General features: G+C 52.8%; 1 protein-coding gene across 2 annotated transcripts in view; it reads right to left on the bottom strand.

The window, feature by feature from the left end:
* The window catches only part of STX1A (syntaxin 1A), a 57,978-nt gene that overhangs the window by 13,599 nt on the left and 31,954 nt on the right, over positions 1–12,425 (bottom strand). For both annotated transcript variants that reach the window (XR_004550209.1, XM_034068735.1), the window contains exons 4-5: positions 6,208–6,282; positions 2,650–2,723 (exon numbers count right to left, since the gene is read on the bottom strand). Coding sequence is in view for 1 of the 2 variants with exons in the window: in XM_034068735.1 (XP_033924626.1) it covers positions 2,650–2,723; positions 6,208–6,282 (149 nt within the window). In the remaining variant the exon portion in view is untranslated. The remainder of the gene's footprint in view (positions 1–2,649; positions 2,724–6,207; positions 6,283–12,425) is intronic.

Genomic DNA, 12,425 nt, shown 5'->3' on the forward strand with positions numbered 1-12,425 from the left:
TGAAGAGAAAGGCATTTCTATAGTGCTCATGCTGTGGGGGAGCTGGGGGATGCCAGCAGCAGCAGATCCACATTTGTGTTTGCTTCAGGATTGAGCCCGACACCAGCCAGATAAAGCAAGCACAAAAGCAACCAGAGCAAAAGCTGTTCTGAGTAACAAGGACCCAAACTACTGCTATTTGCTCTGTTAGAAACAAACAGAATAGGGACAAACAGAATAGTTCAAATGTAATGAATTAAGAACATGATAACAACCGTCCCTTGCTGCGCCCTGGCAGAAACTGGACAGCAAGTACTATCTACCTGTTTGGGTGTACTCTAGGGAATGATGGAGAAGTTCTGCTGCCTAAAAGTAGTTAGGACATCTGGCAATTCAGTACCATATACTGTTTCTTAATGCAAACTCACTCCACACTGTTTCCCACATGACAGCTACAGCCGGTGCATTGGTCCAGGTCACCAGAGCTCTCAGCCCCTCTAACCCACACTGTGTGGTGACAGGCAAAACCAGCAAGAGAACCCTGAGACAACACAAGCTCAGCATCAGCCTCCATCCCATCCTGTGCACACGAGTGTGCAAATGGCACACAAAGCACTAGTCATGGGGTCCCAGCAAGGGTCAGCATTCCTGAGAGGATGAGCAGCTGCAGGAGCCTAGAGCCAAACCAGCCAGGCTGGAAGCCAAAGCCCCAAAGCGGAGCAGTGTGCTACATCACCCACCTCAGCCTCCCAACACTGCGCAGGGGAGCTCCTGTCCCTCATTACCTGCAGCAGAGCCTAAAGAAATGCTCAGAAATGCCCAAATTACAAGAAAATCCCTCACTTCCTTGACTGAATCATGCATAGTTTGGGTTGCGCAGCTGTCAGAAGAGACCGGTCTGGGGGGACCTCACTGCAGCTGTTCAATATATAAAGGCAGCTTATAGGAAAGATGAAGAAAGACTTTTGACCAGAGCCTACAGGGACGGGACAAGGGGTGACAGTTTTAAACTGAATGAGGGTTGACTGAGGCTGAGGGTGCTGAGGCGCTGGCACAGGGTGCCCAGAGAAGCTGTGGCTGCCCCATCCCTGGCAGTGCTCAAGGCCAGGTTGGACACAGGGGCTTGGAGCAGCTGCTCCAGTGGGAGGGGTCCCTGCCCATGGCAGGGGGTTGGAAATGGATCATCTCTGAAGGTGCCTTCTGACCCAGATGACTCTGGGACTCTGGTGGAGCAGAGCCCTGAACCCTGCTCTCCTACATGCCACCATGATGTCCCAACTGCAGCGTTTCAGCATGGAGCAAGAATAAACCCTGCTCAAATTCAGGGCCCTAGGCTACACAGCACCAGTCTGTGGCCAGCCCTAGTTTCATCAGACACTGCAGAATCAATACCTTTCCCTGGGAAACATGGGCACACCATGAGACAGCCACTGTCCACTGCCACCTCCCTGCTCTCCCCTCCATGCCACTGCCATTCAACACCTCCATTTGAGATGGCAAACAGCTCCTGAAGGTCACAGTGGAGAACTCAGCAGAGCAGAAAGCCCAGTGGGGGTTTCACAGCACTGCTGTCAGCACTCTGCAGTGCCTCCAGAGTGGTAAATGCAGAGATGCTGCTTTGCTGTGTGCTGTTGCACCAGCCTTTGGTTTGCTTTTGCTGTGCCCCAGCAATTCTCCTTCCCACTTGTTTTGGAGACAAGCATTTCCCTCACCCCCCAGTTGCAGAGGACTGGTTCTCCACAGACTTAGGCTCGGCTGTGACAGCCTCTGGTGCAGGGCCAGGGAGATGCTGGGCTCCAAGCTGGAAGCTGCCTCTGCAGAGGTGAGCATTTACCATCCCCGTGGTAATGATCCTGCACCTACTGCAGCCCAGGGCAGATAACACAAGTGGCTTCCCACACTGAAAAGTAGATAAAGGGGAAATGCCAGAACTCCACAGCACAGTGCTCTCTGAAGGCCACCCCTCCTCTAAGGCTAGAGTGAAATTTCAGGTGTTACCCAGCTGCACTGAGCCTTGGGCTCATTTAAGGGCTGCTCAAGCATCCTTCCAGAAACACAGAGACTTGAGGTTTCTGAACACACTGAGGACAAACATTCTCCCCCTCAAAGCTGGAACTTCAGAAGGTTTATGTGCTCCACTCAAAATCACCTTCAGTGAGATGCTTCATGTGGATGTGAAGAAGCCTACCCCTGTGTTCATCCACGGAGACATCCAGACTTGCACACAAGGACAAAGCACACTGCTCTCCCCTCCACAGCTGCCTTGCCACATACTTAAGTCACAGGTCCTTCAGGCTGGCTTTTGCACTCCCCTATTTGGCACCATGCTGCATTCCTTTGCCCAGTATGTGCACACCACAACTTGACTGCTCTAAAGCTAAGCCCTCCTCTCCCATCACCTCTGGGAACACAGAATCCCACAACTGTCAGGGTTGGAAGGGACCTCTAGAGATCACCCAGGCCAACCCCCTGCCCCCAGAGCAGGTCACACAGGAACAGATCCAGGTGGGGGTTGAATGTCTCGAGAGGGAGACTCCAGCCCCTCCTGGGGAGCCTGTTCCAATGCTCGTCCATCCTCAGCAGAAAGAAGTTCTTTACACTGAAGACCCCTCCACTACCTCCAGCCGCATCCTCTCCTCCCCATCCCAGTGCCACAGGGCAGAGACTGACCTGAGTCTTCCTTATCCGCAAGTCAGCAGATGACCTGTTCAGTCCTTCCTCTTGTTCAATGCTCTGCTCAATACCTGGTCAGGGGAGAAGGGCATAGGTTATTTCATGCTGTTTGGAGAAGGAAAATGAATTGCTTGGCAAAGGGACTGTAAGAGATTGATGTTTGTGAACTGAGAAGCACCTGGCACTGAGCACTCCCCAGCTCCTCACCCTAGCCAGCAATTCAGCCTGGACAAGCAGCAAAGCCCCGTTCCATTACTGCAAAGCACTCGGTGCCTGGCCACCAGCTGAGGCTTGGTGCTGTGGAGGGCAGCACCTTCGTCCCCCAGGCTGGTAAGGGAGGATTTAAATGCAAAACTGATGGAATGCTTGGGTCTGATCTCCACACTTTACAATATACAAACAACTGGGGGGACCTGATGGCTCCCTACAAGTGCCTGGCAGGAGGATGGAGCCAGGAGGGGCTGGGCTCTGCTCCCAAGGAACAAGTAACAGGACAAGAGGAAACGGCCTCAAGCTGCATCAGGGGAGGGTTAGATTGGAGATGAGGACAAATTTCCTCCCTAGAGGGTGCATTGGAACAGGCTGCCCAGGGCAGGGCTGCAGGCACCATCCCTGCAAGTGTTCACACAGCATGGAGACGAGGCCTTGGTGCCATGGGTTAGTGCTGGCCTTGGCAGTGCTGAGGGTGGATTGATGATCTTCAAGGTCTTTTCCAAGCTGGGTGATGCCATGATTCTATGGAGTGCTGTTCTCCCCCTGCTAGGCACGAGGAGGAATCACAGCTAAAATGTCTCCGCAAAATACCAAAGCTCAAACTTCTCCAGGGACCCTAAAAGGTGTCCCAGCTGCCCATTCGTGCCCAGGCAGGACCCAGCAGGATGGTGAGAGCGTGCTTCACCTTGCTGCACAGTCCTCTGCAGCAAAGCATAGCTTTGCCCTTTTAATTATGCCCAGTAATGCAACTAAGTGAGATGAATTCTTCCCTTGTCCAAAACCCATAAATGACAGCAGGCAGCAGCACTGCCCTGCTCCGCATCCCATCATGATTTGGGCAGGGAGAGGGCAGGGCAGGAGGTCGGGCACAGGCTGCTCCTTGAGGCCAGCTTGGGACACACTAATTCAAAACCTGAAATGCAGGGACTTCAAAAGCCTGTCAGAAAGCTCCCAGCAGCAGGCTGGTCCAGCATACAGAGATGCATGGCACCATGTAGACCACCAGGTGTGAGCTGGTGGTGTCCCTTGAGTTTGGCTGATGGCACCTTCCCAACACAGATGTCCCACAGCCCTCTGTCCCCAGCACCTCCACAATGGAGTAGGTCCCATGAGCCCAGTATGGGGCAGGTTTCACCTGAAGCAGGGACTCCCCATTCCCTGGAGCAGCTCAGTATCTCCCCATCACCACTCAAGAGTGGCAAGGTGAGAGCCTGGGACATAACCACACGATGGGCATCTGTTTCTGCTGTGTGCTGGTTAGCATGTGTGGCCCCACAGCAGCAGCCTGTGGAGAGCAGCAGCACTGTGAGGAGGACTGTGGGCCTGGGGAACCCTCTGTGGTGCTGGAAGAGGTGTCCAGTGGCACAGCTTGCTCTGGGGAAGGGCTGGAGAACATCAGCACTAATTCTGCATTCCCTCCTATTCTCTCTTGGAACTAGCATCTGACCTACAGCTTATGTGAAAGGCTCTGTCTCACACAGCCTGATGGCCACAGAACGTCTCTGTGCATGCTCCTGCCTGTGTGCACATTGCCTGCTGCCTGCCCAACATACTCTGTCAGCAACTGGTCTTCCTCCACGTTCGTCACAAACTGTTCCCAAGGAACAGTATTGGCAAACATTGTGCGTTTATGATCATTAATAAATTCACATTTTCCCAAGAAGCTGGTAATTAGACTGAGCCACTGCATGAGCAACGTCTGTCCTAAAGAAGTTCATTTGTTGTCAGCAGATGGTGGTTTTGATGAGCCCTGACTGTTTTCTTTCATTGATCATGCTGGCCGTGACATGGGACAAAGCACAGGGACTAACATCTGTTGCTCCAGGTAAAAACGGTACCAGTGAGTCTTTTCTGGAGAAGGAAACAGGAATCGGAGCCTGTCCTGCAATCCTTCAGGCTCCTGAAGCACCCTAAAAACCACAGAACAAACACCTATAGGATGACACCTATGGAAAAGGATTTTTGTTTTGCATGGGCTAAACCCTGTCTGCATCTGGACACCAGGGAGTGATCCCAGTATAGCTGGTGGAGCTCTGGGCCATGGGAAGAGGTCCCCTGGTCTATGAAATGGGTAAGCTGATCCTTAACTCTCCTTTCTGGGTCTACGTGAGGGCATGTGTCAGGAGGACAGAGGGTAGCAAGGGGACAAAGCAGGTACAAGTCACCTTCTGCCATATGTATGGGACATGGCCAAGCCAGTGGTGACAAACCTAGCAAACAGATCTAGCCATATCTAAGCTCTCCATGACTGCAGGGCTCCCACGAAACCCTGCGATTAGGGGGAATGTTGCTGCCATGGGGGAAGCATCAGCTCCTCTCTGATCCTTCAGACACAGCCAGGTCTCCTACAACAGTCGCAACCAAATCCCACACTGATGTCCAAGGCAAATCTGAGCTGTGCTGGGAGGACCTGCCTCCTACCTACCATTCTCACTGACCACCTGCATTCCCTGGGATCTGATCTTGAGTTTCTGGGCTCAGACAAGTGCTGCAGCACAGCCCCAGCCACCAGCAGGCTGACAGTCACGTTGTTCTCACTGTCCACTTGTCAAAGACATTGATTGACTCTTCGATGGTGGAAACCAACAGTCCCACTGACCATGCTCTTTCCATGCACTGCCTAAGCAGAGGCATGCCAAGACAACAGGACATGTTGATTAGACAGGATAACCTGCGTGGGACCCCTTGGTGCTGCACCTGCCTTGGCTGCCTGTGCCAACAGGCTCATCAGGGAAGGGCCAGCTCTCCTTGGAGGCTTGCACATTCCCCAGCAGCACCTCTTCAACAGCTCAGCCCTGGCAAACCAACCTTTGGCCATGCTGGGGGTTTGCTCACTGCAAGAGCCCAGTGCCTGCCAGTGCTCACAGCCCCACTCCATCACCTCCACCTTGGGACTGGGGCACAAGGGGGCAAAATCACAAAGGGCAAATAAAAGCAGCTGGAGGATGCTAGGGGGACAGAAAGTGACATCCATCCCCAGGAGATCCCAGCAAAGTAACAGCAGATGTCTCTTCCCCATGCTCTGCAGCTCCCAGTGCCAGCTCAAGCTGACACCAGAGGATGCACAGATGGGGCAGGGCTGTGGGTCTGTAACCTGCCCTATCCCACCCGGAGCAAACCACCACAAAACTGTCTTGACCCCGTGTCACACCCCAGGTGCTGCCAGCACAGGGCTGAGATGACAGCCAGGGCCCCATGGCATTTCTGGTCACGGAGGATGAATGGTGAGTGCTGGGCAGTGGAGGCATGGAGCAGGGCAGCAACGCTCCCTGCATGCTGCACCCCTGCCCAGTGGAGAGCAGTGGGCAGAGCTCCAGAGCAGCATCACAGGCAAATACTCACTCTTTAGCTTGGAGCGTACTTTGTTTGCTGTCTTCTTTATGTCAGACATCAGCTCTTCCAGCTCCTCCTTCGTTTCTGAACAGAAAAAAGGAAACACAGATGTTTTGGAGACTGCTGAAATCTGCTGCCCAGCCCCTTAGCATCTGGAGACGAGTACTGCAAGCACCCCCAGCTCCAGGCTGGGAGCACTTCCACCCCAAGCATGCTGCTGGACTCTCCTAACAGTCCTGAGCCTGGAAATAACCAGGCTAGAGGCAGGAAGCCATCCTGCAGGACCAGCTGTCCGCACAGCCCTAACCTGCCCTGTATCCAGTGTTCTGCAGAAAGAGGAAGGAAATGGATACACAATCCACAGTGATGGTTCCTGCAGTGAAATGAAAACCACTGCTGGTCACCAAAAACCTTCTGCTCAGTGAGGCATTCAGCCCTGTGGAGAAGGACTCAGGGATGCTGGTGGGTGACAAACAGGACATGGCCCAGCACTGTGTGTTTGCAGCCCAGAAAGCCAAGTGTCTCCTGGGCTGATCACCAGCAGTGGGACCGGCAGGGCCAGGCAGGGGATGCTGCTCCTCTGCTCTGCTCTCCTGACATCCCCTGGAGCTCTGCGTCCACCTCAGGGTCCCCAGCACAAGACGTGCATGGACCTGCTGGGTCCAGAGGAGCTTTCAAAGCAGCCCAAGGGCTGGGACAGCTGCTGTGGAGAAAGGGGAGAGGGTTGGGGCTGTGCAGCCCAGAGAAGGGACAGCTCCAGGGAGACCTTCCTGTGGCTGCTCAGGACTTCAGGGGGCTCAGAGGAAAGGTGGAGACTTTTGACCAGGGCCTGCAGGGAAAGGACAAGGGGCAATGGGTTTGAACTGGACATAGGGGAGAAACGTGGTACCATGAGGGTGCTGAGGCGCTGGCACAGGGTGCCCAGAGAAGCTGTGGCTGCCCCATCCCTGCAGTGCTCAAGGCCAGGTTGGACACAGCGCTTGGAGCAGCTGCTCCAGTGGAAGATGGCTCAGCGCACTGGTACACAACTGTGCCCTGCCTGTGCAGCCCATGATGCTGTGCACTGCAGAAAGACTGGCTGGTGGCACCAAACACCCTGTGCTCATCCATGGGCTTGTAGCTGGCTTGCCAGGGATGTAGCTGTGCCCCAACCACGGTGCCAACCAATCCCAAAGCTCAGCCTTGACACCAGCATGTTGCAGTATCTCGAGATCCAGATGCAAATGAACGTACAAACCGCCTGCCATTCGAATATGATTTCTAGAGAAGCTGCTACCCCAATGCTCCCTCTTGATTCTGATGAGATCAACACTTACTTAATTAAATAGACTTTGTTTAATAGACTCTAGGCACATTATCTGAGTCATTCCAGTGGCTGTGGTAGCTCTGTGCCATACGCTCCCACCTGCCAGTCACAGGCATAATGAGAAAATCAGGATGATGGGAATGTGCTGGGGAAGGTCACATCCTATGGATGCTGTATTCATCTCTGACTCAGAGCTAAGAGCTTCGATGCTATTGTGAAAAGGAAAAAGGGAACACGTCTGTCAATACGTTCACCCCAGGCTCCAGGTATTCTGAGCAAGCCAACACAGCACCTTTCCAGGGAGAGCGGTACAGTTATGTATGAGCTACAGAATAAGCACAAAGGCAGGGAAGGAAGAGCTCATCCCCAGCTGGAGTTCTCATTTGACTAATTATTTATCTTTTTCCCCCATTCCTGAAAGAACTTGTGTTTGATGAGGAAATAAACCAGCCCAGGCTGAGGAACTGCTGCACCCGGACAGGCTGGGGCCAACTCCCAAGGAAGCAAAGACCCAAGAGTGCTGGGGGACAACAGGCTGCCACAAACACAGGGTCAGGCCAAGAGCCAGGCTTGTTCACCAGCAAAGGGGAAGGCCAAAGGGGCTCCTACTGCAGCCTGTGACTCCCCAGCAGGAGGATGGAGAGAAGCTGGAGCTTCCTGGAATCCTTGGACATAACCTTCTTGCCGAAGCCTGGAGGAGCACAGGGACAGGACAATCAGCAGTGAGCCAAGCTGGGATAAGGAAAATTCATATCAGACATTAGGAAAAGAAAATGTCATCATGAACGAAGTCAAATACTGGACCCAGGGAGTCTGTGAGCTCCATCCTTAGGGACATCTTAGCATGTGGCTGTGGGTGAAGGCCTGAGTAACCTGACTTGCTGGAGGGTACTGGACCAGGGGCCACCAGGGTCCCTTCCCACCCATATCCACCATTGATCCTAAGAAACAATTTCACATAACTCACCGCAATGTCATTTCCCCTCTTCCTGTCAATGTGAGCTGAGGGATTGGCTGCAGTGATGCCAGAACTGAGGATGCACAGGGCAAGGGGTGAGCACAGGTGAGAATCTCCCCAAGCTGGCTGCTCAGGAAGGGGACAGGACCATGTGGACAGATGGAGGGGACACAGGACAGGGAGCTCGGCTGCCTTTCCTTAAGTTATTTCCAACTGAGCAGCAAGGAGAAAACACTGCTGCTGCCTTTGAGTCACGGGATGTGTGAGGATTACTTGGCAACCTGGCACCACAGATTTCCCAGACAATTATTTTCACATCCATAGCGTCTGTTTAAGTGACTCACTCAAATCTATTTAACTGTTCACGGCGAGTGACATTCAGCAACAGGAGCTCAAGTACCACAGCATCACCCCAGCGAGCAGAGCAGATGTGATGCTCAAGAGGCCAGGCCAGGCTCCCGCATCCCACAGCCCACCAGGGATGTCTGCTCCACTCCTGCTGGCACCGAGCACAGCAGAGGAGCGGGGATGTTCCCATGCTCACCAGAACATGGGCCATGTCCCAGGGATTCCCTGTCAGTGGGGAGGAGGCTTTGGTCTGGGATGGAGACCTGGGCTGTGACCTGCCCTGGGGGGGGGGGGGGTCAGGAAGCACAGGGGAGGGGGGTGCAGGCAGGGGAACAGGCAGCAGTGGAAGCTCTTTCTCCTCCTCTTGCCAACAGCAAATGGGGCACCTGCAAATGCTCAGCCCAGGCTTGTAACACCTCTCAGCTCCATCGCAGCCTCAGCTACCTCGGAAGGAGGAAACCCCAATTCCCCTGTGTCACCTTCCCCACATCTCTCCAAGTTCCCAAAAGCATCTCTCAAGCAACAGGAAAAGAGGCAAACACAAGGAACTGGCACCCAGAGCTGCCATGCAGGATGCTCCTCAGGGCAGGAAGGAGAATCCGCCTGCAGCCCAATGCTCATCACTGATGTTCACCATTATCCATAAAGAAGGAAGAAGCCTCCAAACTGCCAATGGGAGGGCAGCAGCAGCAGGCACCAGACCTTCACCCTTCACAGTTAATGGGAAGCACAGCACGTCTGAGCATCCTGCTGACAGTGATTTTGCACACTCGATACACTTCTTGGCTGTCAAAGCTTCCTCACTCACTTATTGCTCACATTAATGAACTTCCACCCATTCGTGACCTGCAATTCATTACTGCCAACAATCAACCTACGTAATCCAGAGAAGTACAACTGCAGGCTCATTCATAACTGAGTTACCTGGCAAAGCTGGAAGAGGAATCTTTCTGACAGTTACCTCTTTGAATTCTAAAGGAAAGTCCTGACCACAGCTCCTCGAAGGACATGTAACAAAAATAAACCTTACAACTTGTCTTCTGTCTCTCGCAGGTTGCCATGGATGTGGCCCTTTACAGAACGTAGGCTATCTTCTGAAGGTGAATGCAAAGAGGAAGCTCAGACCTGGCAGCCCCACAAGCTATCTGGCCTCTGGGAATAAACCCCAAGGAATCCTTCCTAGGAATATACAGCATGGGTTGAAATATTTTCCATGGTGTTCTATGGCCTTAAAGTAATAAAAATCAAACCTGTTCTTAAAATCATCAGGGCAGAGATTGGCTCGAAGGGCTGCTGCATCCCCAAGATGGGAACTACTGATCAGGCAGCCTCACCTCCAAGCCCAGTAAGATCATGGAGCATGGTCTCCTCCTGGAAGACATGTTGATACATATGGATGGCAGGGAGGCGATGGGAGACAGCCAACATAGCTTCACCAAGGACAAATCATACCTTAGCTGGTGCTCTTCTATAATGGAGTGACTGCACAGTGGACAAGGGAAGAGATACAGATGCCATTTACCTGGACTTCTATAAGGCCCTTCATATGGTCCCCCACAATCTTCTTGCCTCTTATTTGGAGATATAAAGATTTCATGGATGGTCTATAGATGGATAAGGAATTGGTGGGGTGGGCACATCCAAACTGTTGCAATTAATGGCTCAATGTGCAAGTGAAAACCAGTAACAAGTGGTGTCGTACTCTGACCAATACTATTCTGCATCTGCATCTACAACACAGACAGCACAATTGAGGGCACCCTCAACAAATTAGTGGGTGACACTGGAGGGAAGAGTGGCATCAGAGGGACCTGGGCAGGCTGGAGGAGTGGGTCTGTGTGACCCTCGTGAAGTTCAACCAGCCCAAGGGCAAGGTCCTGCACCTGGATCAGGACAATCCCCAGTACCAGCAGATGGGCCAATGGAGGGACAAAGGGAGGGACAGATGGATAGATGGAGACCAGCCCTGCAGAGGACTTTCCATCTCAAGTCCCATTTGCCAAAAGAGATTCGGGATATCAATGACCTCTGTGCAGTCCTTCAGTTCCCTAAGGCTGATGACCCCTCCTGGAAATGGAGCTCAGAGTCTGACATTGCAACTTATTTATTCAAGCTCAGTATAATGGGACAGAACAGGGGAGCACACAGAGGGCTGGGCAGGAGAGAGCTGAGTGACCATGAGCAGAGCCAGGATTGTCCCTTCCACACAGAAGCAACACAAGGAGCTACAGCTGCTTGCTGAGCTGCAGAAATAGGACACACTGATGCTGTCCATCTGCCTTTGCCAGGAGAGAGGGCACAGAGACATCCAGTGCCATCATGGAGTGCTAGCAGCCCCGGGATTTGTGACTTCCAGCATGCCAAGAGGGACAAATCCTGCCAGAGGTGCAGCAAGGAGAGGCACTGCCAGGGATCAACGTCAGTGCAAGACATCACAAGGTTTTTACACAGAGGTGATGCCTGGAAGGGTCTAAGAAGCTCTTACAGACCCTCTGGGACTAAAAGTGCTCACTAAAACCCATCATCTGCACCACCCGGCTGCGTTTGGAGGCGATCTGCATCAGACTAAATTGTACCTCTTGACTTTCCAGGTCACTAAAAAAGGCAGCAGGTGAATAACTGATTTTTCTGTGACACCTTTTCAGGTAATTAAAAGGTGATAACATCAGTGGGACTGTACTTATAAAACACTGTTCTGCAGAAGCAGTGATGGATCCTGTTTCACACACCCTGTGAACCCAGTGTGCTCCTCACAGCTGCTGGTCCAGCCGGGCAAAGGTGCTGAGCTGCTGTGGTCACCAAGGAACATGGAGAACAAGTCCAGTGGCTGGACACTGAGAGCTCTGCAGCAATGGAATAACCCTTTCACAGCCTGCTGCTGAGCTGGGCAGCACCTCAGCTTCCCCCTTGGGTGTTCTCATCCCACAGCCATGCTCCTCCTGCTGCTCCAGGCTGGCAACAGAGCCAGAAAACCCCCATGGGAAACAAACCTGAGGATGAAGGGAGAGCTGTGCTATGCATTAACTGCTTCTGCAGCCATGCTTGTTGGCTGCTTATAAGCCCATCAGCACAAATAAGGGGATCAAAGTTTGCTCATAACAAAGCATTTTGGTGATGAACCTGTACAAAAGGTGGAGGGACAGATGGTGCAGCACAGTGACTGCTCCCAGTCCCCCCTTTCAGAGCAAGTGTTGGTCATAAAGAGCTAGGGATGAAGCGGAGCCAGGTAACCCTGCCTGGACACATTCACGTGAGCTCAAATCCAGTTTGTGCTCCCAAGATCTGCTGCCCGTGCTGCCTGCAGCAGGCTCACAGAACCACTTCCCATCACAGCCATGGAGGGAACGGTTCATGTGCAGCAGCAAACCTTGTGGGACCTGCAGCTTGCCTCCAGCATCCCCAGCCATGCTGGTGCTCCAGCCTACAGCAGGAGGCTGCTAAGCTGTCAGGAAACAGCGAGTAGTGATAGCTCAAAGCTGGGGGGAGTAGGATACCTTTAAATTAATTTCTCAACAATAATGATGTACCCTGACTTACAATGCCAGCTGAAGAACGTAGCTCTCTTTGCACAGCAATAAGGTCCTACTATAACACAGCTCAAAGCAAACAACAGGC

The sequence above is a fragment of the Melopsittacus undulatus genome, chromosome 13, assembly GCF_012275295.1.
Source record: "Melopsittacus undulatus isolate bMelUnd1 chromosome 13, bMelUnd1.mat.Z, whole genome shotgun sequence".
Taxonomy (NCBI): Eukaryota; Metazoa; Chordata; class Aves; order Psittaciformes; family Psittaculidae; genus Melopsittacus; species Melopsittacus undulatus.